Source organism: Lepidothrix coronata, unplaced genomic scaffold (genome assembly GCF_001604755.1).
Source record: "Lepidothrix coronata isolate B3197 unplaced genomic scaffold, Lepidothrix_coronata-1.0 Scaffold36, whole genome shotgun sequence".
Taxonomy (NCBI): Eukaryota; Metazoa; Chordata; class Aves; order Passeriformes; family Pipridae; genus Lepidothrix; species Lepidothrix coronata.
The window spans coordinates 6,101,569-6,125,045 of NW_016690216.1; the positions used below are offsets into that span (position 1 = coordinate 6,101,569).

General features: G+C 40.1%; 2 protein-coding genes across 6 annotated transcripts in view; one reads left to right on the forward strand and one right to left on the reverse strand.

Moving 5' to 3' along the window:
- ZC2HC1A (zinc finger C2HC-type containing 1A) overlaps window positions 1–23,477 on the forward strand; it is a 69,076-nt gene that overhangs the window by 27,215 nt on the left and 18,384 nt on the right. The window contains exons 8-10 of one of the 3 annotated variants that reach the window (XM_017812514.1): window positions 1,177–1,284; window positions 1,968–2,093; window positions 19,107–19,196. In XM_017812514.1, the coding sequence (XP_017668003.1) occupies window positions 1,177–1,284; window positions 1,968–2,093; window positions 19,107–19,110 (238 nt within the window). In that variant the 3' untranslated portion in view covers window positions 19,111–19,196. Of the gene's footprint in view, window positions 1–1,176; window positions 1,285–1,967; window positions 7,389–19,106; window positions 19,197–23,477 lie in introns of those variants that run through there. The other 2 variants (XR_001874318.1, XM_017812513.1) reach the window with 2 other exon arrangements.
- IL7 (interleukin 7) lies at window positions 11,936–22,629 on the reverse strand. 3 transcript variants are annotated; one of them, XM_017812517.1, is made up of 6 exons: window positions 22,537–22,629; window positions 19,027–19,169; window positions 15,403–15,489; window positions 14,487–14,642; window positions 12,912–13,070; window positions 11,936–12,807 (listed from the first exon to the last, which is right to left on the reverse strand). In XM_017812517.1, exons 1-5 carry the CDS (start codon window positions 22,544–22,546, stop codon window positions 12,918–12,920), a joined length of 549 nt encoding a protein of 182 aa, XP_017668006.1. In that variant the 5' UTR covers window positions 22,547–22,629; the 3' UTR covers window positions 11,936–12,807; window positions 12,912–12,917. The 3 variants fall into 3 exon arrangements, with proteins under 3 accessions (XP_017668006.1, XP_017668007.1, XP_017668005.1); XM_017812518.1 differs by having other exon boundaries at window positions 11,936–13,070; window positions 14,490–14,642; XM_017812516.1 differs by having other exon boundaries at window positions 11,936–13,070.

The following is a 23,477-nucleotide window of genomic DNA, read 5'->3' on the forward strand; positions in this document are numbered from 1 at the left end:
TTTGAAAACCAAACCAAGACCAGGTTGTTTATAATTCTGAAAGGAACAGTTAGGTTCATCTGAATGGAAGGGAAAAAAAAATTCACTTTTGGGTTTTTGTTGCTGAATGGGCTCTTGATGGCTAAGCTTTTTTAATGGAGTCTTGTTTTAATTTTTTTAAATGTACATGAACCAGTCCCACCTAAATTTCATTTATGCATAGTTGTTCAAGAATGAGAACAGAAAAACTTGGTGGGTCATGCACAAGATGTCATAGTAACTGAACACTTGCCAAAGAAGAAGAAATTCCAGTGAATGGTAATTCTTTTGAGCAATGATGAAAACTTCTGTCCTCAGTCACTAATGCTAAAACAATGCCCCTTCCTATTTATTTTTCTTAGTGCCACTCAGATTTTTCAGGGGATTCTGATGTTTCTCTACTCATCAAAGCAAACTGTGAGATGTTCTCTATGTTTGGGATGTGCTATTTGTTGTATACTGGCTTCTCATAAAACTCACGAGTCTTGAGAAAAATAGCTTTTGCAACTATGTGGTCATACTGTTGAAGCCAACTTTAGGAACACTGTGACAGGCTGTTAAAAATGAGGCCCTAATGCCCAGCTGGATACACTTTTTTTTCTCTCCTCCTATTTATATTTCCAATATAATTATGCTTTGAAGAAAGAGGATCTACAGCATTATCTAAGAAGCATGCATCCTAAATAAAGTCTGTGGGTATGAAGAAAAAAGTCTTGCGACTTACTTCATATTGGTCACAAAGTCTTGAGAATACGATATCCTTAAACTGTTAAGACCTGCAGTCTATTTCTGTGAAAGCCCTGCCGATTCTAAAAATTGTTTTGTAATTTGTCAAGGTAGACATTAAAATGTACTAAACGACCCCTAGTGCAGGGTCTGCCTGTATTTTGGTGGGTTAGCAAGTGAAACACATGAACAGGAAAGGACTTGCTGTTCTCTTTAGCTTGTCGTTGTAAGATTCAAGACATATCAGTTCAAATCACGCAAGTTCATGCCAAAGCTCTTGTCTGCTCTTGGTAGGAAATGAGTTACTTTTCATACGATTAATTAATGTGTAGATTGTTTAACCTTTTTTTAATGTATATTATTTGTAAATGCATATTCTTGTATGGATTTCTGTTTGTGTATATAAATCACCAGATATTTATTCTATTTTAGAGGCTCAGCAAAAGCCCGGACATCAACCCCTCCTAGTGTGGCAAGAACCATGAGCACGGGTGCTCTAACAAACAAAAGAAAAACTAGCAATTCAGACACTTACTTAAGGTAGCTTTTAACTTTGTGGATTTTGTCATCAATAGAACCTTCATTAAAGGAGATTACTTACTACAAAAGAAGTTGAGGAAAATATTGTTCTCTGCAGCAAATAGATAACTCATGGTCAATGTTATTTGGCATGTTTAAGTTACTCAGTATGTTTTGCATATTTATCATCACACAGCACACCAGCACACCTTTGTCATCAGCTGTCTCACATGTGCACGGAAGACCGTGTTAGAAATGTCAAAAACCTCTTAGGAGCTGTTGAAAAAATAGGCACATATTCTCTCAATAGCAATTGAATGAAATCTCCATGCTAAGCACACAAATTGTCTGTTGCCTGCCCTTTCAAAGGGTAGGATGAAAATTGTATTGCTGTTTTAGCTTTTTTTTTTTGACAAGCTAAATTTTAAGTTTTAAAACACTCCAGTTAATGTAACTAGCGAATCAAATATTTGATCCTGCTCCTAGAACTTTGAGATTTTTCATTTTCTTGGAGGGAAGGTGGGTATCTGCAGATCCATAGGGGAGCCAGGGTAGAGTTATAAGGTATACCACTGTAAATAGGAAGTGTATGCATGAAAATTACAGTAACAATAACTGTAATTCACTGCAGAGGTTAGAATAATTTCACATCAAGTTATACTGAACTGACTTACAGAGAATGTTCTTTATCTGGGAATTTTCAGGTCTGACGGTAAAATTGGATGTGACAGTGGAGACTGTGCATCCTCAGTCAATGGAGGAAGTTCAAAAAGCAGCGAAAGAATTTCACCTGTACACTTATCAAAGTTCTGCCATGAATGTGGAACAAGGTATCCAGTGGAGTGGGCAAAGTTTTGCTGTGAGTGTGGAATTCGAAGAATGGTTGTGTGAACATATCCTTAAAAGCAAAAAGAAAATGAGAAATTGGAAGCATCTGCTATGTACTGTTGCATGGAAAGCTAGAGCACTCGAGCCAGTTTGACTTCATGCTGCAAACATGTCTAAACATCATTTTGTAATTTTCTGAGTGCAATCTTCTGGTTACACAGTTATTTATAAATGAATATATATACTGTATATAAAAATAGTAGCTACTAAGACTGTGCCATTCAAGGAAATACTCTTTACTCTCTGCTGGAAATCTTTAAAATTAAGGTAAAGATGTGTTAAGTAATCTAGGTAGCAGAAGTGGTTCAATGTTATTTTTTTTTTGTAAAGCCAACTAGACAAAGGATTTTTTTAAATCACATATGCAGGGTAATACTTACCCATAGAGAACTAGCCATGAAGAACTTGGGCTTCAGAAGTTTCTCTGTGGAGGTATTTCCTTCATCTGTGACAGTAACTTAGATGCTGTGTTCTAAGTGAAAACAACATGAGCAACTCCTTATAAATTCCAAATTAATAGTGTCAAAAGTCTGGATCTTTAAACTCTCTAACAGTAATATCCTAATTGGACTTTCCAGTTACTTCCTAGGACTTTTTAAAGAATCAAAGTAAAAAGACTACCTGAGAATTTTCTTTGCATGTAAGAAGAAAGGCAAGATTTGGCTTTTCATGTTCTGTTTTTCAAGAACATGTTAATATTTTTATCTATTTATAAGGGCAAATATCTTCATTTTATTAAGTTCCTTTTGTTCAGAAATACTTGTCTTCCTCCTCCTGTGCTCCACTATGACTAGCATATCTAAAAGTGTCGTGCTTCATGTCTTTGTCTTGTTTCCAAAGGTCCTGCTTTTTTTTTTTCTCTTCCCTCATTTCCTGAAGGAAAGATGAAGTCTATGTTTATCCTACCTAAATGTTGAACTGTTATTTTGAAAACAGCCTTCTTGATGTATCCAATACCAAAAAAAAATAGTTCCATAAAAAAGTATGTTATTATAGCAGTAAAACTTGATGTAAATAGTGACTATTTTTATTCTTATTCCTGCGAAAATAGCACAGCTTGCATATGAGTGCATAGTGGAGTAGCTGTGCTTCATAGCTTTATGTGTCAATACCTGACATGGGTTTTACTGCAATTTTATGTATTCTTGGGCTCTGAACAGCAACCTCTTGAAATCAGTAACAGACTTCACATTAATTCTTGTGGAAGAAGGGTCAGACTCTGAAAGTTGTTGGGTTCACAAGCTGAATCATTTACTTTGTATCTTAATGTAGTAATTTGTTTTGTGAAGTTTTGCTTTGAAGTACTTGCACCGTCTTCATAATGCGTAAAAGAACAATCTGAAACAACTCAACTGTGCCTTTCCTGCAGTAAATACACTCTTTTTGTGTTGTGGTTTGAAACTTCCAAGAACTCTTGGGAGTTTCAAATCACCACACTGTGTTAGAAATTAATACTTTCAGCTCACAAACACCATTAACATGAATTCATGTAATTTCTTTGTAGCTTACGAAAAATACAATGTAGTGTTCCATGATAGTATTATGGTCATTGTTTGCATTCTCAAAAACTGTGATTGTTATCAATGGGGCCAATTTAGAAGAAAACATTATTGAAGAAAAATATCTTCAAAGCACATACCAGTCTTGGAGGATGAGAGATTTAAGAGTCTTGATGTAGTCACATTGCAGGCCGCAAACTCTCGATATTTTAGAATTAGTTAAATGATTGTCTTACACTTTCTATACAAAATTATTTTTAGAAATTATCCTTAATTCAGTGTAGTGTTATTATAATTGGTGTAAGATGGCTGTTGAGCATGGTAGGATGGATGACTTGTAATGATAGTTAGAACTGACTAGGCCAATTTATTTTCTAAGTAGTTTAGATTCTGGGATCTCTATTATGACATATTCATATCTGGCCTTGGAAGAACTGGAATTCTGCATTCCTTTGCATAGAAAAGCTTACTTTGGAAAAGTTGCCCTGGACTTGGGCCACAAAGATCTGCAGACTGAACTATTGCAAGCCGAGAGTCCATCAGCAAAGATACCAGTCCAGAATAGATTTGATCATTTAGTGAATCTACTCTGACTTGGTGAATTTTCAGTTGATTCCACTGGAAAATGCGTTTTACCACTTTCTACAAAGGGAATGTTTAATACGGCACTAATTCCTTTCAACTTTTCCAGGAGTAATATGACTGTAGAAAAAACAAATTGTTTCTCTTTTGAATTGTAGGTGGCAGGTTTCCCAGTTTCAAATCAATCCCTATACAGTTAGTGTATTTTTTGCCTTTTGAGTTGTTTGCGTGATTCTTTGCTTTCAGTGCAGCATTTAGTAAATTACTGGAGTAGCACATCATTTACTTCATTTACACTTCTATGATTTATCACAAGGACTACTACACAGGAGATTAACCTAAACTGAAAAAATGATTTTTAAAACTGATAGTTTAATTTGGCCTTAAAAAGAAGGTCTATGAAGCATAATTGACTGTTGATAGTAACATTGGATAATGGATGTGTGTGTTTGAATCTACAGTAAATATGAGCAGAAATGAAATTATATTTGACTGTGCAGTTGGCTACTGTAGAGTGACTGTCAGAGGCCCAGTATGTTTCCTGTTTATCAAGTGGTTTTGTTACTGAATGACATAGATTTCTGAAGTCACTGATGTTACAGACCCTAGCCTGTATTACACAAGTTATCAGCACAGATTATTGTAATTCCATCTTGGTGAAATGTTTGTAGAAAACAGCAGATTTGTTTTCAGAATGCCCCTGCAGAAGTGAATGTGGGAAACAAATTTGTTATATTTAAAGAAAAAGAAACGTTAAGGGAGTTAGACTTTGAATTTTGAATCTTTAGTATATTACACATGTCAAGAGTTCCCAAATTTAATTTATTAGTGATCTAAGTCCAAATCCTCTTGCCCTAGTTTTCCCCACACCTTTATGCCTTGGTTTTCATGGGAGGAAAAAACATGAACTATGCACTGTCTATTTTGTAGTGAAATTTATTGATGTGATTCTTTTAATGATTCCTATACCATTGTCTGACCCTATGGCAGACTTTTCTTTTATTGTCTGCCATTATATCTTCCTAATGTGCTTACTAAGGTTCTTCCATTCATTGAAGGAAAAAAAAAAGATAAAATTCCATTTAAAGAAATGAGGAAAAGGCTGTTTTTGATGTTCGGCCTGAGGGAGTTTGCATTCTCATTGTACTTTTGTGATTAGTGCCAGGAATGCAGGATCATTGGAACTATGCTGATAGAAGTGCAATGGAGTTACGAAAAATACTAGCTTCAGTAGTAAAAACAGCGTAAGACTTAATCTCTATATGATGTGTCCTACACAGATTTATATGCATGATACTCACACCCTAGGTAGTTTCAGAACTGGAATCCCTAAATATACAGCAGTTAAAGTATGTGTTTATATGGATGATTATACCATCAGTCTCACACAGCAATGCAGGGAAGTGGGCACAGGGAGGTGCTTCACTGCTATTTCAGGTTGTAACTATGAAATGAACATTTAGGCAGAATTTTTCAAATTCGCCGAAGAGACTCGAGGAGCCCTTGAACTCCCCAGGAGTCCTTCAACTCCCCGGAGCGAATGGGAAAGCTCCACCCAAGGGTTCCCCGGATGGGAGGGTAGTGCAGCGGGGGAAGCTCTCCATGGTGCTCCAGCGTGGAGCCTCTCTCGCAGTGCCAGAGCAGCAGCTGCTCAAGTGCAGACACGCATCCCACAGGTTTTCAGGATGGTAACTCCAAATTTTAAGACCTGACCCAGTTTTTGTGTCATGGAGGTTCTCTGTCATCTGCAAGAGACTACTAGCTCCGAGTTCACCACCACAACTGAGAGCGTGTGCAAAGAGAGCGGTTTCGTGATGCGTGCTTACCAAATCAGTGGAAGGAAGAATGATGGCAGTATTTAAATGCTAATAAACAAGGTATGTGTCAGTGCACACTAATGTAGGCTATGTAATTAGTCTACATATAAAATTAAGTGGTATTCTCTATGTATTGCAAAGCTCACAAAAAGTGCTGGTTTCCATCACACAGACTTTGTATATGGGCAGAGAACAAATCCGTTACGAGTGATTTTTAATCTTGGCTGACAAATTTGTGATTTCTAAGAGCACTTTTTGCAACTTTAATTCTATCCAGTTTGACTAAGCTATGAATAATTATATGGGTTGTATGACAGGGTAGAATTTTTATCTTTGGTAAAATTGGTTTTAGTGACTCTGGTGAAAATAGTTTTTATTGCCTTTGAAGTGCAGCTTATTCCAACTTGTGATCATTTTGCTGCTGGTTGGTTTGGTTGGGGCTTTTTTCCAACTTGCTGACTAAGATTTGAGTGACCTAATTGTGTTGTTGGAAGAAGTGCTAGGTAAAAGACTCTGTTAACTGTATTCAGTAGTTACTTGGTTGATATGTTCTTTGCAGTATTCACAGTATAAGAGATTACTCTTGCACGTTAGTTTGTTTTTTGTTTTGTTTTGGGTTTGGTTTTTTGGTGTTATGTCATTCCAGAATGCACATTTCTGGAGGATCCTATTTAGGCCCATTCCACTTCATCTTGCCAGAAAACAGCTTCTTCAAACTTCCTTTTAATTAGTGCTTTTTCTTCACAAAAATAATCAGTAGGGAAATCACATTTCCCCAATTTGAACATAATACTTTGAGTCAGCAAATCAAATATTCAGTTTAATATAGCTGAATATTGAACCTAAGTTCTAAATAGGAGTGCATGGTTTACCATAGTTCTTTGTTTCTGTTTGGCTTTCTGGCAGAACCATGAATGGATTTGGGTGGGATTTGTAGAGTGCTGAATATGCTATGACTGTTACAACACCTACTTTATATGATTGCTTTAATTCTTGGTGTTCATCCCTCATATGACACTTAATATGTTTATCTTTGTAAGTTTATTTATTGATGTTCCACGTTTTTAAACAATGTGTTCATTCATGTGTTTGAGGTGATTCATTTTGTCAGCGTTGCATTTATTATGTTTGCCTTACCCCTCGGTGCATTAAATATTTGTGTATGCGACCATCCGGGGGGGGTTTTTTGCCAGAATTCCTGGGTTTGTTTGCATTTTATTCAGTACATTTTGTTTATTTTAAAGTGTCAGTTCTGTTTTAATTAATAAATGTAAATCAGCACCTAATGCTAATTTGCCACTTGTTAACAATAAAGCAAATATGCTAATAAAACATTTTGTGATGCACAAATTTTTGTAGTGAAATGCGATATTGTCTTAAGTGACATAAACGTAGGGGTAGGTGATATAATTTCAGCCTTATTCAGGTACACCAGACCTGATATGAGGACCATCCACTGTCTTCTGCTGGTAGCTGGGAGTGAGCCGCTTAGTTGTTATTTTCAAAGAATAGGGTTTTTAAATTTACTGGTGAGATGAGACTTGGATGAATAGAAACAAATTCCTCTTTTCATTACTCTCAGTGAGTTCCTCTTATTGAGCTCTTTTGTTTATTTGGAGAGAGATGGATTTGAAGCGTAGACTACTCAGTGGAAATGGAATTATCTGGGTGGATATGGGGAATGGTTTTAAAGAGAAAGAGGAGAGATTTAGATTAAATGTTAGGAGGAAGTTCTTTACTGTGAGATTGGTAAGGCACCAGAACAGGTTGCCCAGAGAAGTTGTGGATGCCCCATCCCTGGAAGTGTTCAAGGCCAGGCCAGGCTGGATGGGGCTTTAAGCAACCTGGTCTAGTGAGTACCATCCCTGCCCATGGCAGGGGGGATGGAACTAGATGATCTTTAAGGTCCCTTACAAACCTGTCTATGATTCTGTGACGTTCTGTGATTCACCATATCTGCTTTGGAGGAAGGCACATACATTTTCCCTTCATTTTTTATGAAATTCATTTATGTGCCAGGAGTCTGCAAAATTTGTTGTCACTGATGAGATTCTATGATAACTGTGATGTTGCCTTCTTCTTTATTCTGGTTCACCATGAACATTTTAATCAGCAGGAAGAAAAAATCCCAATAAAAACCTAAATAGCTGTTGAATGAAACGTGTCATAAAGCCAACATACCTTTTGCTCAGCACAAAGCCAGAGAGGTGGAATTGAAAGGAAGCAAAGCCAGACAGGAGAAATTTACTCCTGCATCTTTTGCTTAAGAGCTACAGCTGTAAACACTTTTTTGATGGTGTAAAGTTGGTATTTGAATGTTCTCTTCCAGTGGCCTTCCTTGATTTGGCTTCCTAAGCACCAGAAATTCTTTCTTCTCATGAACCACAGAGCATGTATTTCATTCTTGCTGTTAGAAATGTGCAACCCTATCTTACTCACGGGTTAATCATCCCTTGCTGCTTTCTTATATAAAATCATAGAATGGTTTAGGTTAGAAGGGGCCTTAAAGAACATCTTGTTCCAATGCTGTAACCCTGTCATAGAAGGCCACCAAATTTGTCAGACATGATGCCAGTCGCCTCCTTATTTTTCATATGCCTTAGCATACTTTCCAGGAGAATCTGCTCCACGATCTTTCTGGACACTGAGGTGAGACTGATTGATCTGTAATTCCCCAGGTCTTCCTTATTTCCCTTTTAAAAAAAAGGAGTTATGCTTCCCTTTTTCCAGATACTGGGAACCGAATTGCCACAGCTTCTCAAATATGATGGATAGTGACTTAGAGGCTTCCTCTACCAGTTCCTTCAGAACCCACAAGATACATCGCAACAGGTTCCATGAACTTGTGCACCTTCACGTTCCTTAGATGGTCTCAAACCCGAACCTCTTGTAACAACAGTGCTCAAATTTTTTTTTACTAATTTAAATACCTACGTTTTTTCCCTTGATACTGATGCCTAAAAAAAAACTCAGGGAGAAAAAAAACTCCGAGGCAACTTGATTTTGGAGCTAAGGTGAGGGAAGGTTTAATGATGCCTCTAAAGCAATGGGGTTACAAGACGTGCGCAGCTCCCTGATCCAGTGTTACAATTTTATAATACTGTCTGTCCAGTCCCTGATTTTATCCACCCATCGGCCTTTACCCCGGTCCACCCCCGACCTGCCCCTTGGGAATTGGGTCTGGGGTCGTCCTGGGACCCTTTTCTTCATCATCTTGGTCTTCTTTGGAGTACAGAGTACATACAGTCACCCAGTTCTTGGTCGTATCTTGCAGTTCACGCTAGGGAGCAGATGTCCTTAAACAGAAGAAAGCCTACCTTGAAAGAAGACTAAATATGCCAAATGGAATTTAAGGGGGAGTTGATATGGGGAACATGGAATGGGGTAAGAGGGTTGGGTATCTGTGTTGCTACTGTGCTAAAGGGTGAGGGAATGAATGCAGCTGCTTCTAAAAATCTACATTTGCTACATTACTTCTAAAACTTATAAAAATCAGAAAAATAAAAAAATCAAAAACCTTAAGGCAACAATAGCTTCCCATAAATTCTATGTATTTCTAAATCATGGTTTTGTTCTACTCATATTACTACTTTGCTGTGGCCAAATAAATAAATAAACACATAAATGAAAGTGGTAGTGAGGTAGGCATGGTGGTGATAATACTATGCAAGTTTTCCCTTTGCCCATTCCTGCAAAGCAGTTTATTGCCATATTTGTAATTCCAGGAGAGACCAGAGGAGGTTCTCATCACTCTCTACAACTACATGAAAGGAGGTTGTAGCCAGGTGGGGGTTGGGCTCTTTTCCCAGGCAACTATCAGCAAGACAAGAGGGCAGGGTCTCAAGTTGTGCCAGGGGAGGTTTAGGTTAGATATTAGAAAGAATTTCTTTACCGAGAGGGTGGTCAGCCATTGGAATGGGCTGCCCAGGGAGTAGTGGATTCTCCGTCCCTGGAGATTTTTAAAAAGAGACTGGATGTGGCACTTAGTGCCATGGCCTAGTAACCGCAGTGGTAGTGGATCAAGGGTTGGACTTGATCTCTGAGGTACCTTCCAACCCAGCTGATTCTATGATTCAAATAGAAGAGAACAAAGAGTACAAGTCAGTGCATTTAGCAGTTAGTGTTGGCATGTAAGTGGTGACTCAAGAAGTTTGGCAACAAGAATCAGACAGGCAGGATATTTATTAAGAGAAGTAATCACAAAAAAATCCATGATTTCTTAATCACTCAGTTTAAATTTCTGTTCTGAATCTACCCTTGGTCTTTCCCCCACATTAGTCCTGAAACTGCTTTATTTGCCTCAAGATTTAAGTTGTGGGCTGCTGCTTAAGTCATTTAAGCTGACTTAACTTTCAATTTCGTAGTAGCTAATGCTGCATGTGTGTTTTTGTTTTAATTCACACTACCATTTTCTTGCCAAGTGGTTATTAGGAAATAAATCTTGGCTTTCAACTGTTCCTAAATTTCCAAAGAAAACCAAAACCACTGTTCTTCAGTCTCAGAGACCACTTGAATCCTCAGTCTCCTGGGTTGTCTTTCTGTCCCTTTAGAGGAAGGGATTTCCAGAGAAGTCCTTGCAATAGGGGTTACATTCATTTATCTGCAGTATGATAGTCGGAAATGTTTCCCTTCCCCATTACATGAAAGATTTATGGGTTGGCTTTGGATTTTTTAAGTGTTTGAATTTAAAGTTGCAATCTCTTACATGAAGAGCTAAAGAGAATATGTGAAAGTCTCAATCACAGTTTTACAAAGTTATCACTCCTACCTCATTGTCACCATAAATAGATGGGGGCTGGAGGGGGTTGTGATGAGTTGACCTTGGCTGGATGCCATGTGCCCACCAAGTCACTTTATCACTCCCCTTCCTGGCTAGACAAGGGAGAGAAAATAAGATGAAAAATGACTGGTGGATTGAGATAAAGCAGTTTACTAAAACAGAAGCAAAAGTTTGCATGTGTATAAGCAAAGAAAGAAGAAAGATTTATTCAGCAAGTGATGTTCAGCCACTTCCCGGGAAGCAGGGCTTCAGCACCTGTAGTGGTGCTCCAGAAGGCAAACCTCATAAATAACAAATGCCCCCCCACCCTCCTCCTTCCCTTGGCTTTTATACCTGAGCTGATGCCATATGGTATGGAATATCGCTTTGGCTAATTTGGATCAGCTGGCCTGGTTGTGTCCCCTCCCAGGATCTTGCCCACCTCCACACCCTTCATGGGCAGGGGAAATGTCAAAAGACAGCACTGATGCTGTGCCAGCTCTGCTCAGCAGTAGCCAAAACAATGGTGTGCTATCAGCATCTTTCTAGCTACCAATGCAGAGCACAGCACTGTGAGGGCTGCAATGGGAAAATGAACTCCATCTCAGCCAGACCCAACAGAGGGGTGTATTGCAGGGAAGCATGACATGTTTGCTTTGCTCTTAACCTCTTCCCTCACGGATTCAGTACAGCAGTCTTATTCCAGTCAAATACATAAGGCTAAGTGCTGTTTGCAGTCAACTGAACAGTTTGAAGTATATCCCACCATTTTTTCAGGTGTTTGTTCTGAATACCAAAATTTTCTCAGAGTAGTTCTGCAGAAAGATGCTTTTAGCACAGATAAAACTGTTATATATTGGTTTACTGTGAAACAGGAAACAACAGACTGGCTTAGCTAAAGCTTTCCCAAAGTATTTAGTTCAGGGCAGGTGGCTGGTATGGAAATGTTTGCCTAAACTGGCCAGGTTACAAGCAGCTAAGAAACAGGTATTTTAAGAGGGGAAGTACCCAACAGCTGGAAGTTACATTACCAGCTGTGCTTTTAATGACTGGCTCTGAAAAAAACCTAAAAATGGAGTGGTGACAGTCAAAAATCGAACAGCCCAATTCCATATAAGACAAATATTTTATTACCAAAGGAGTTATAATATCAAAGTAAGAAACTGCAAAAGAGTTATAAACAACTATAAAAATACTTATATTTATCCAAAATTAAATATGAACACTTTATTAGTTAAATGCCAATATATTATTCTCTGACAATATTCACACATTTTAATTCATGGTTGTCTAACATCTTAAAACACGTTATATAAAATAATTGCATATAACAAATCACAATCCGAAGCTAAGAAATTCTAGCTCCTCCTGCAGCTAACTGGGTTAACCAAATTCATAGGACTAGTGCTGCTAGTCAGCTGAACAAACTTACATTCAAGCCTCTCCTTTTTTGCCTTCCATAGGACTTGCTGTCTTGCCTCTACTTCAGAGAGCAGAAGCATGCTACATCTCTCAGAAATCAGTACCCTTTCTAAGTTTTTCAAAAAGTTGACTTCTTCCCTGCTCTTTCCAAACCCAAATCAGTTAGCAGACCATTTGACCTACACTGAAAACACTTCTATGTCAGCAGAACATACTCAAGATTAGCTGCTGCTTTGATAGATTGTTACTTTTGGATCTTGATGAGTTTTACATAGATATAAAGAAACCAGCTACTTTTCCATACTATTTTCTTCACCTGCAGCTTCTAAGATGATTTTATAAATTGCAGTAGACATGTAAATAGATTGCTTTCATGTGATGGTATTATAAAGTTACTTGAAAAATCAGAATATTCAAAGTAGTTTCCAGAGCACAAAGGTGGGACACAGCCTTCTGTAGAGTTCTTTGTTTCACATGCTGGTCTTTTATTTCCACTTCTTGGACTTCAGCAGCTTGTTCAGCCGTTTCTGCTTATTCCATCTCCAGGAACAAGGTACAGTAGCTTTCCATCAGAATTCTGGCATAAAGTGTTTATATAAGCGAGCAAGGTTACTTGAAGAATGCATATAAAATGCAAAGGTACCAAGTAATGCCAGTTCAAAAGAAAAGAACAGGATTCACCTGGAATCACCTGGAAATTATTTTTTCAAATTTATTCCAGCAGGATCTAAGGCTAGATATATTTTCTTTCAGTTCACAAACTTCTTGGTTACATTTCTTTCTGGACTGTTCACCTGTCTCTGTATCTTCTTTACCAAATACATTTACATGTGGACAAATCTGAAAAAGAACAGATTGTATTGTTAATTGAGGACTGCTTTTTCTATTCCTACAGGCATCTTTTAAAACAAATCCATTCCATTACATTTCAGTAAATAATGCCGGTACCATGCATGGTAAGCCAGAAAGCTGGGCTGCTCACAAAGCAAGCCATGGCAGTACAGCCTGCATCACCCTGATGTTCTCACTCTGAACAGAGCCCTGCTGCCACCCCTGCCCATGGGACTGGGAGAACATGGCTTTAACACACAGCAAACTAGGACAGCTGAAACCAGTGTGTCCAACTGAGATCATGTATGTCCTCTATCAGTGGTTTAAAATTTATCCTCCGTTATCTGAAGGACTGGGAAAATAAAGCCAATTAAATTGTGAGCCAAACTTCGACTGCATGTGTTGAGACTGGTGTAACAAGACAGACTTGTTCTAGGGGCTGGTGCTGTGGCCTAGTATTCAGGATCTTAACCAGAAAAAACTACTGTGGTTCCTTTTTCATATTTAATGGCTACTCATAATTTTTTACTATATTATTTTAATTGGTCTTCAAAATAAAAACAGGCATCCGTGAGGTTAGGTAGGAGTTGCAAGGGTGACACTGACTTTATGACTTTGACTGGGATACCTTTTAAAGTAAGGCAAATAGTGGATTCAGCACAGGTGACTAAGCAGATCATCCAACATTACTTTGAAGATCTGGTCCCAGATTATAAGGGTCTCTCCATTTCAATGAGTAAAAGAATGAGTTAAATGCAGCCTTCAATCCAACTATTTAAGCACTATATCCTATGGTGCCTATGTGGAAACTTTTTGATGTTAATATTTTTGTGTTCAATAGGTAACACTGAGCCACACTTAAAAGAACACTCTTCCTTTGCTAAGGTAGCCTGTAGATAATTGTGCTATATTTGAGTGACACATTAAAAAGAAGATTCTGCCAATGGCTAAAAATCCAATTATTATCATGCCTAACTGTTCTTATTGAATTTGAGATACTGTAGTTAAAATAAAGACCAAAGAGATTATGGAAAAGAGACAAACTCCCCCCTAACTGTTAAAACAAACGAGATTAAACATTACTCTTAGGGTAGAACCCCAATGAGAAGTAACAACTATGATTTTATACACTGGAGAAGCTAAACACCTTCTTTGCACGAGTCTGGCCTTTGTCTTTTACTGGAGAATTAACTCAGGTATTTCAGTACTGAACCACAGTAGATATCTTCACCATAGAATTCCAGAGGATTTAGTCTTTGCACTGGGCTTAATGTCTATGATAAGACATGTGCTATACAGAGCAAAATTCCTCTTGCATATAACGTGTATGATAGTTGTACCTTTGAGAGGTAGATGTGAGAGTCTGTGTTGAATAGCTCTAAGTAATAAGTCAAATAGGTAAAATAAACTGTAGAACATCATTACCACTTTTTCTTTTCTGTGTCCTTCACATTTGCACTTCAGAACCTGTAATGTCCCACATGAGACGAATGCTGCTTTCCATCTAAAGGCTTTGCTGATTCTTTGCTTATGAAAGAATCTGAGCATGTTGCATGCCATGCTCTGTAGTGATTCTATTTCCTGTAAAGGGAGAAAGAAAAATATGTCCTGAAAGGTCTGCACCATTGATTCTTTGCAATGTTGGTTTGTCTTTAAAAAAAAAAAAAACCCTGCATCAATTACCATTAGTTTCTTTTGCTTTCATAGTGCTAATCTTTTCCAATAAAACGCATAAGTACTCTAATGTACCTGCCATGTCTTCAAAACATTTAAAGAAGCAATTTGTAGTAGTAATAATAATAGCATAAGGATGTTAGGGAGAAATCACAGCCATAATGTAATCAATTGATGCTGTTAGGAAAACAGGAAGTGATTTTTGGAGTCAGTCCTTCTATCAGGTCATGATAAAATCTGCAGCAACAGCTGACAATTGTGCCTTCTGCCATTTGAGATGTGCCCAAACTCTTATTTAAAGCTTTCAGATCTGAAGTGGAAAGCTTAGCTAATAAAAGTTTCTGTAGAAAAATAAAAACAGAGGTTGGGAAATTTTAATGTTTAATTCCATTTCCATTGTACTATTTGTACAGAAAAATCTTTATAGTAGAAAAAAAATTCCACATTTCTTGGATATGGAATTGCTTAATATTTTAATTTTAAAAATATCAGTTTTCTTGACAAATTCTGTGATTCCAGAGTCATAAAAAAGAACAACCCGAAATATTATGATTTGCCTATTAAAAGGTTATATTACTCTCTATCACAATATTTTTTTCAGGGACTGGAGTGTACAGAGAACTCATTTGATTTTATACTCTCTAAATTCTGAGAAGTTAAATTTTACCTGAGTATCATTGCAGAAAAACACTTTGATATTTTTGTCGTTTTTGTTCTTGCAGCACCTGTCACGATTCTGAGCAGATATATTTACCTGTAAAATATCGTATATGTTTAGACATGGAAGTACTTTTAATCAAGTGAGAAAGTTTTCTGCCTAACAGCCAGTGATGTCAACAGTAAATCGTTCTGTAGCATCTCCTCGGTCGGGGTAGCAGTGTTAGTGTACAATTCTGAGCTCTTCCTCAGCAAGCAGGAAAATAAAACCCCAATCCAGCTACACTACCTAAAGGTATTCACAGAATCACACAGAATCACAAAATGGCCAAGGCTGGAAGGAGCCCATCTGGTCCCATGCCCCTGCTGAGACAGGGCCCCTAGAGCCAGTTGCCTAGGACCACGTCCAGATGGGGTTTGAATATCTCCAAGGATGTAGACTCCCTTGGAAACTTGTGCCAGTGCTCAGTCACCCTCATAATGAAAAGTATTTCCTGATGTTCAGAGGGAACCAGCTGTGTTTCTGTTTTTGCCCACTGCCCCTTGTCCTATTCCTGGGCACCACTGAGAAGAACCTGTCTCTGTACCCTTTGCCCCCTCTCTTCAGGTATTTATACACATTAATGAGATCGCCCTAAGCCTTCTCTTCTCCAGGCTGAACAGTCCCAGCTCTCAGCCTTTCTTTATTAGACAGATGCTCCAGTCTGTTCATTGTCTTCACAGCTTTTTGCTGGACTTTCTCCAGTAGCTCCTTATTTCTCTTGTATGGGGAAGCCCAGAACTGGACATAAATCTGTTAAATTTAAATCTTCATATTCTATCAAATTACTTTGTTCTTTGGCAATTTTGAAACATACAGCAATGTTTAAATCTTAAATCTCTTGAATTTTAACATTGAATACACTAAATACAATGTTTGTCAATGTTCATCTCCATAATACATGACCCAGGCTCTAAACAGCTACAGCACTCACTTTGCTACGTACTAACAGAATATGGCTTAAGCAATATCACTTGCTCCTTTGTGTGACTATAATCTTTATCAATGGTTTAATCTCTGTTGTTTTTTTTCTTTTACTTTCACACTTGTCATCAAGATGTCAATGGAACCCAACTCAACAAAAGCTTCGTTTTCTTCTTCAGCCTGTATCCATATAATCCAATGCAACCAGAAAGGCTTTGAAAAAGGCAGCTCATGACAATATTGTGTTAGATCTCCTCACTTAGGCATCTATAGGAACACATTAGACAACTTAATTCCTAAAGTTTTTATGTATATTTTCATGTAACAGTGTCTATATTTTAGAAGGTCACCCAAGATAAATAGAATTTCATCCAGGAAGTGTTTTCAAAACCAAGACTTTAGGGAGTCAAATATTGACTGGAAAACCAAAAAACCCCCAATAAAACCAAACAAAAAAAGCCAAACCAACAACATTTGGAAGCTAATCTAATTTAGAAGCATGTCTTTGCTTGCACCACAACAAAGTGAAGTTTTGCTGCAGTCACACAGCACCAAAAGTTATAAATAAATAATTAATTGCACAAATAAATAAATAACCAAATAAGTAATCACCCTGAAACCTATATATCTACAACTTCAGTTGCTAACTGCTACGGGATTTACCCATTCCCACTGACTTCCTCAGATCACCTTTAGTATAACACACAGTAACCACTTATGAAGACAGTTTATTGGCTGTGACTAAACCAACCTAAGGGAAATCTGGACCTCAGAAAAGCCATTAGTGAAAATTAAATTACCTTACAGAGATCTACTATGTAACCCACTAGTAATCTCTGTAACTGCTTCAAACATCAAGATGAGGGACTGAAAGCTATTGACTTTGGCTCTGCAATTGTAAGGAAGTGCCTAGTGGGCAGTTGCTATCACCCACACAGCACTGATTTTACATAAAGACAAATGAATCTCTCTTAAACTGGGAAAAATAAACATAGAAAAATGAAGAAACTTGCACAGTAGTTACTGGTACATGCCTGTTCTAGGAAGTAAAAGCTTCAGAATTCAGTAAATTCCCATTACTTTCACAAACATTAATTAATTATTTATTTATTTATTTTCATAACTTTTCATTTTCATACAGTCTCCTAAAGAACTCCATGTCTTAAAAAAAGCCTCCATAATATTTATTAAAAAATTACAATTAAAAAAAAAAAGGAAAAGAAAAGTACTTTCAAAATGTACCTGGAAGAATGGCATTGTTCCATTCAAATCCTTGATGACATCATAAGGCATCAACTGCATCAAGCTCTATCCTACAATTGGGCAGTGGCAAACCATTGCCACCTCCAGCCCAGGAAATTCCTCCAGCCTCCCTGACCCTGCAGTTTGAGTGGAGCTGGGATGCACCTCATGCCTCTCCACCACAGGAAGACAACAAGATCTGCTTCCCAAAGGCTCTCATTTCTGTCATATTATTTTCTCTGATAGGTCAGCTATCCTGTAACTGCTCACCAAGAGGGTTTATTTTTGTTCTGTAGGAGATACTTGTCTTTGTCAGCAATAAGACAACAAACTGAACGGAAGAGTTGTCTATTCTAATATGACCATGAATATTTTCTCCAACTTTGGTGCCATGTTCAGGGTAAGGTCACTTATCTACAGAGAAGTACCTTTCTCTCTTCATAATCTCAACAAACACAACATGATCAGAATGTTAAATGATCATTCTCTGACCCTAGAAGTATTTTGTTTCCAGATGAGGGCTGATGTGTCTTGGTAGAGGAAGGCTGGAAACCACCATAGTGGCATAGTGCTCTGAAGAATAGTGGTGGACTGTAAGTGTGAAGAAATAGAGTGGCTTCTGATTTCACCTTTGGAAAAGCACTGTATACAATTTTGGATTTCGTGCAAACACATCTTGGTTTAAGACTGCAACAGAACTCTCATTGAGTGACAACCTGTCAGAAAAAAATCCCATTTTCATGGAAATGCCTCTGCTAATCCAATTATGGTGTTTTCTCCCATGAAAATCTTGACAGATTAATGTAATTGTTAATAAATAATTCATGAAGAACAGTTGGAAGGTAGGTTTTGGGCACAGATTGGTAAAATGTTATGATACTGTTTTGCCAACTTAGAAAAGTTCATTCTTTGTTGGCTAAATAAGATTATTAATAGGCAAAATAAAAAGGAACTTTTATTTTCATATGAATTTTGTGCCTCTATGCATTTGTTTTCAAAGGACAACATAAAACTTCAGTCAAGAAGTCTACAATTAGTAGAACAAATTACAAGTTGTGTAATGTTTTCTTCTTTTGATAAAAACATACAAACAGAAGTAGTCATGAAATTACTTTAGAAAACAGTACCTTTTAATTCAATATATCATCCTATTTATGGCCAAATGGTACATGTGTCTCACTACATGATGCACAGGCACAAATACCTGTATCACAGTATTCATACATGCAAATAAGCAGCATCCACAGATTTCAGAGATTTTAGAGAGACTAAATTGTCACACCTCCTCAAATAAAGCCACTATTCCAGGATAACATGTGGTTTTAAATTGGTCTTTTCTTGTGTGTTAATGTTAGAGCTTTTATTAATATTTTCTATCATCTAAAAATAATCAACATTTTTTTGAAAGCCCCAAGAGCTATTACCTACCAGCTCATTGATGTCGTGAATTAGTATGTTCTCATACTTCACGTGGATTTCAGTTGTTTTATTTTCCATTGCGCAACTAGATGAATTCACTGGAGACAGAACAAGGAGCAGTGGCAGAACTGGAAGAGTAGATCTAAAAAAGGCTGGATTACAAGAAGAACAGTTAAATATACATTAAATGCCCCAGCGTGTATGTTTTATTTACAAATACATTCTGTAATCTGTTGAAATAGTTTAAAAGGGATATTCATACCAACAAATGACTAATCCTTCCTTGAGAGAAGGATTCTGCTCCAGATTAAGACACCGTTTGGGTGTCCAAACTCCCTCATACTCAAAGATGATTCAGCCAGCATTAGTAAGAGGATAAAACTACTGAGCTGACCAGCAACTTGGTGACTGCTTGGGCTGAATTCATCTCCAGGCTTCACTGCAAGCATTGGCAAGGTCTCTCCATTGACCATAACCGGCCCATAACCAACCCATAACCACCTCAGGCATATGTAGACAAGTGTCTTAGTCGAATAAGTTTAGACGTCCAAGTGTCTTAACCTGCAGCTGAATCTCATCCTGACTGTCCATTTTTCATTTGATAAATTCTACAAATCCCCATGAACACATCTTTACATCAAAGGTGTGTTTAAAAACATTTTCAGGCTGACCAAATGTACGAAGCCATACTAATGGCGATAACATGAGAGCACAACCTTCTCTTCAAGATTTTTGCAATGTTTTGGAACAAATCTCGCTGCCCCCCTCTTTGTTTCTCCCTTCAGTGTACTGTCTGGCTTTGCTCAGACCCCTGGTCTTCTGTCTTTGGATGACATTCAGAAAAACATGAGTTCTGTGAGGACAGGCTGAGAGAAAAGACCAAAATATCAAAAGACCCCAAAGCGACTGACAGGGTAACAGAAGGCTGCAGGTGACTGACCTGGTACTTGGAATGAAGGAAGCTCATAACTGGACTCTGGTCTACAGCTCAACTAGCTAGGATGATGCTTAAATGGAAGCTTTTGAAAAAAAAGCAAAGCTAGAAATTTCTGATGGGGGACTAGTGAAGATCACAGCAGATTGCTGGACTAGTACGAGCTGTTTCTGCCCATCTCTGCTACTGAGTAAGAAGAACAACTGTATAAGGAGTAACTATGGGGTAGGAGTCAGGAAAGGAAGAAGGGATGCCCTGACCCTAGCTGCTACTTTTCTTCCTCTATGGCGAGGATGGGCTGTTGGGTACAGCCAGCCCTGCACTCAAGAGATGGAAACCTCTGGATCTGGGCGTCACTAGCAAATCACAGCTTCAGAGAGAAATCTTCAACAACTAAGAAGAAAGCAATGAAACGAGCATAATTTTTGCTGACCCACCTAACTTCTGTGACGCAAGAACCCCAAGACACACCACATGCTCCCAGCCATTAAAACAAACACAGTCTGTTACAGCCCATCCCAACCAACTCCAAACACAGAGCATACGCTTCAAAGAAGAAAGCATACCACTTTTCCTGACTACGAAAACCTTGTTTTTCTGATAGATTGCTTGTGAACACGCTGTGATGTACACCTCTGTCCTAGAAAAAGGACTGGAAAAGTTTTACACATACAAGCTAAGTCACAGAATTCTTCTTGTGGCAAGCTGCCAAATTTTAATGGGAAATCTGATGGATTGAAAACCAAATTTTCTAACCTTTTCAGTATACTGATCAATGGAGGTCTATTAGTTTCTCAAAAAAAAAATCTAGCCTGAAAAGCTAAGTGGATCTTAAATGGATCCTACATGTATAAATATAAAACCCATGTAAGGCGACTCTATTACGATCTTCAAGATCCAAGTGGACACACCTGACTTCCACTTTGTAAATCTCTATGCTAACTATAACTGTGTTGAGCAAATTATCAGTTTGAAGGACTAAGACTTAAAATTTTAAAAGATGTTCAAAAACATGCAAGAACTCAATTACAGGACATTTTTCCAATCTCCATTGCACCTCTTGATTCCAGTGCAAAAAAAAAAGAACTGCAATGCTAGTTTGCATTGTAGCAGTAATACAAGCAACTTGGATATGCTGCTTCACAAACATGCTTCAAGAGACAAAAATAACAATCTTCTAATTTAAAACCAATCTAACTGACTCCATCACTTAAAATTTGGTTTGTTCAGCAACAAGTGGAGACAACAGGTGAAAACCGCAAGGTCACTTTTATTTCTTTATTTTTGCTTTCTCTGTATTGTACCGATTGTGGGCCTTTTTTAAAATGGGGAAATTACAGAATCAAGGCAGATAGTGAGTTGCACACTTGTGAAGTCCCTTAAGCCTTTGCAGGACCAGGATCGAATCTGTTCAGACATTTCTGAATGAGTCTTTTGGAAGAACCATTAGACGAGTGTCATAAAAAGTTCTGGGAGCTTTACACTGAAAATCGAAAGGGATTTTCTTAAAGTTAGGTAACTTCAAAAGAAGAATTTATAGCACTCCATATGACCAGCACTTCAAAAGAAAGAGAATCTGTATTACTGGTAATACTCCATCTTTTCAGTAAACTCCCAAAAACTCCTAAGTCATATCTGGAAAGCCCCAAAAATTCTCCCAGAAAAGACAGGAAGGCTTAGTTTTCCAGTATTTCCAAATAATTGGAAAAAAACCCTTGGATTTTTTATTTTAAAAAACCCTCCTGTGCATGCAGCCCGAGGCGCACCCCCGGCCACACGCAGCGGAATCCCCGCAGCAGCCCCGGTCCGCCACAACCCACCCTCGCCTCGACGGGCGGCCCCCTCTGCCCCTGGACCCGCTCCGCAGCCCGCAGTCCCCGGGCAGCGGGTCGCTGTCAGCTGTTCTCCGTCTGCCCCCCTGAACCCGTGCTCAGAGGCGGGCGGGCGGGCGGGCGCTCCGCGAGTGAGACCCGAGGGCAAAGCACGGCCGGCGCTGCGCGGCACCTGCTTCGGGCGCGCCCACGGGGCGGCAGGTGCCCACAGCGAGGCAGATGCCCACAGGGAAGCTGGTGCCTCCAGCGAAGCTGGTGCCCACAGGGTGGCAGATGCCCACAGCGAGGCAGGTGGCCACAGGGAAGCTGGTGCCCGCGGTGGGTGCAGCGAGGACCGGCGCGGGGTAATGCTTCCCGCAGCTCCCCCGCCCCGCGCCGTCCCGCTGCCTCTGCCACTCCCGAGCTCCGCTTCCCGGCAGCAGGCGGGATGGGAACCGGACGCTTTTACTTTCATTCTACGGGGAAAACTGAAAAAAAAAGCAAAACTGGGAATTTCCCTGACCGTCACCATGGGTTTAAAAGGCACCGGGCGGCACTGCGCCAGCAGAGCAGGCGAGACGGCGCGGAGACAGCGGAGCCGGTGAGGAGCCAGCGCGGCCGGGGGTGCGGAGCGGCGCGGAGCAGCGCGGCGGAGCCCAGCCCATCCCAGCCCAGCGCGGGAGGCAGGTGGAGCGGGGCTCCCGTGGAGCGGGCTCTTCCCGCCGCCGCCTTCGGAGCGGAGCGGTGCGGTGCGGTGCGGGGCTCGCTCCTTACCATGGAACATGGTCCGCGGGGAGGATGTTAGGGAGCTGCGCCGACGGCTCCGCGGTCATGGTGGCGGCGCCGTGTCGCCCATGACGCCCGCAGCCCGCGGAGCGCCGCGCAGGGGCCGAGAGGGGCCGCGGCGGCCGGGCGGGGCTCAGCAGCCCCCGGCCGCCCGCCCGCCGAGCGGGGTCGCGGCGCTGTCAGAGGCGGCGGCGGGACGGCCGGGCTTTGCCTTTCCCATGGGGCTCCGCCGGCCGCAGGTACTTTCACTTTCTGCTCCGCCGCGGCGGAGCTGCCCGCGGCTCGGCGGGCGGCGGTCCGGCCGCCTGGGCTGGAGGCATCCCCGCTCCGCTGCCGCAGGGTCGGGAGCGCCCGGGACGGACGTCGCGGAGCGGCTATGGCGGGGCCGAGCCGTGCCGGCGGGGTTACATAGAGCCCCGGCTACACGCCCAGTGCCGTGTGTGCGGCCAGGGAGGGAAGGATGGACCTTGGCAGTGCGCGTGGAAAGATCCGCTCATACGCGGGGAGGATATCCTAAAAAAAAAAAAAAAAACCAACACACAACACCACTCCGTGTTGTGGAGTCGCGCTTTTGGAGGAGAGGCTTGGTCTGAGAGGTGCTGCGCTGCCTCGTCGCTCCCTCAGCTGCCCTTGGGTGGGTTGTGGGAGGCACGACTGCCAAGAGGGCTCCGTGTCAGTTCAAGGGTTACTCTAGGCTTTTGGCACGGGGTCAGAAGCGGAAGGTGGATGTTTTTTTTCGGAGTTCTTCGTGTTGTCCCTCCCCCCCACCCTCCCGGCGGCAAAGTTCATCCTGAGAAATATAAAAGAATTAAGAAAGGATGGTGAATGGCTCAGGAAGGTCTGTTTTTCTTTTCCTGCTCTGCGTGAGCACAGAGAGCTAATTCCATAATCCTGCTCCCTTCTCATTAGAGTGCCTTTCTAAGGGGGGG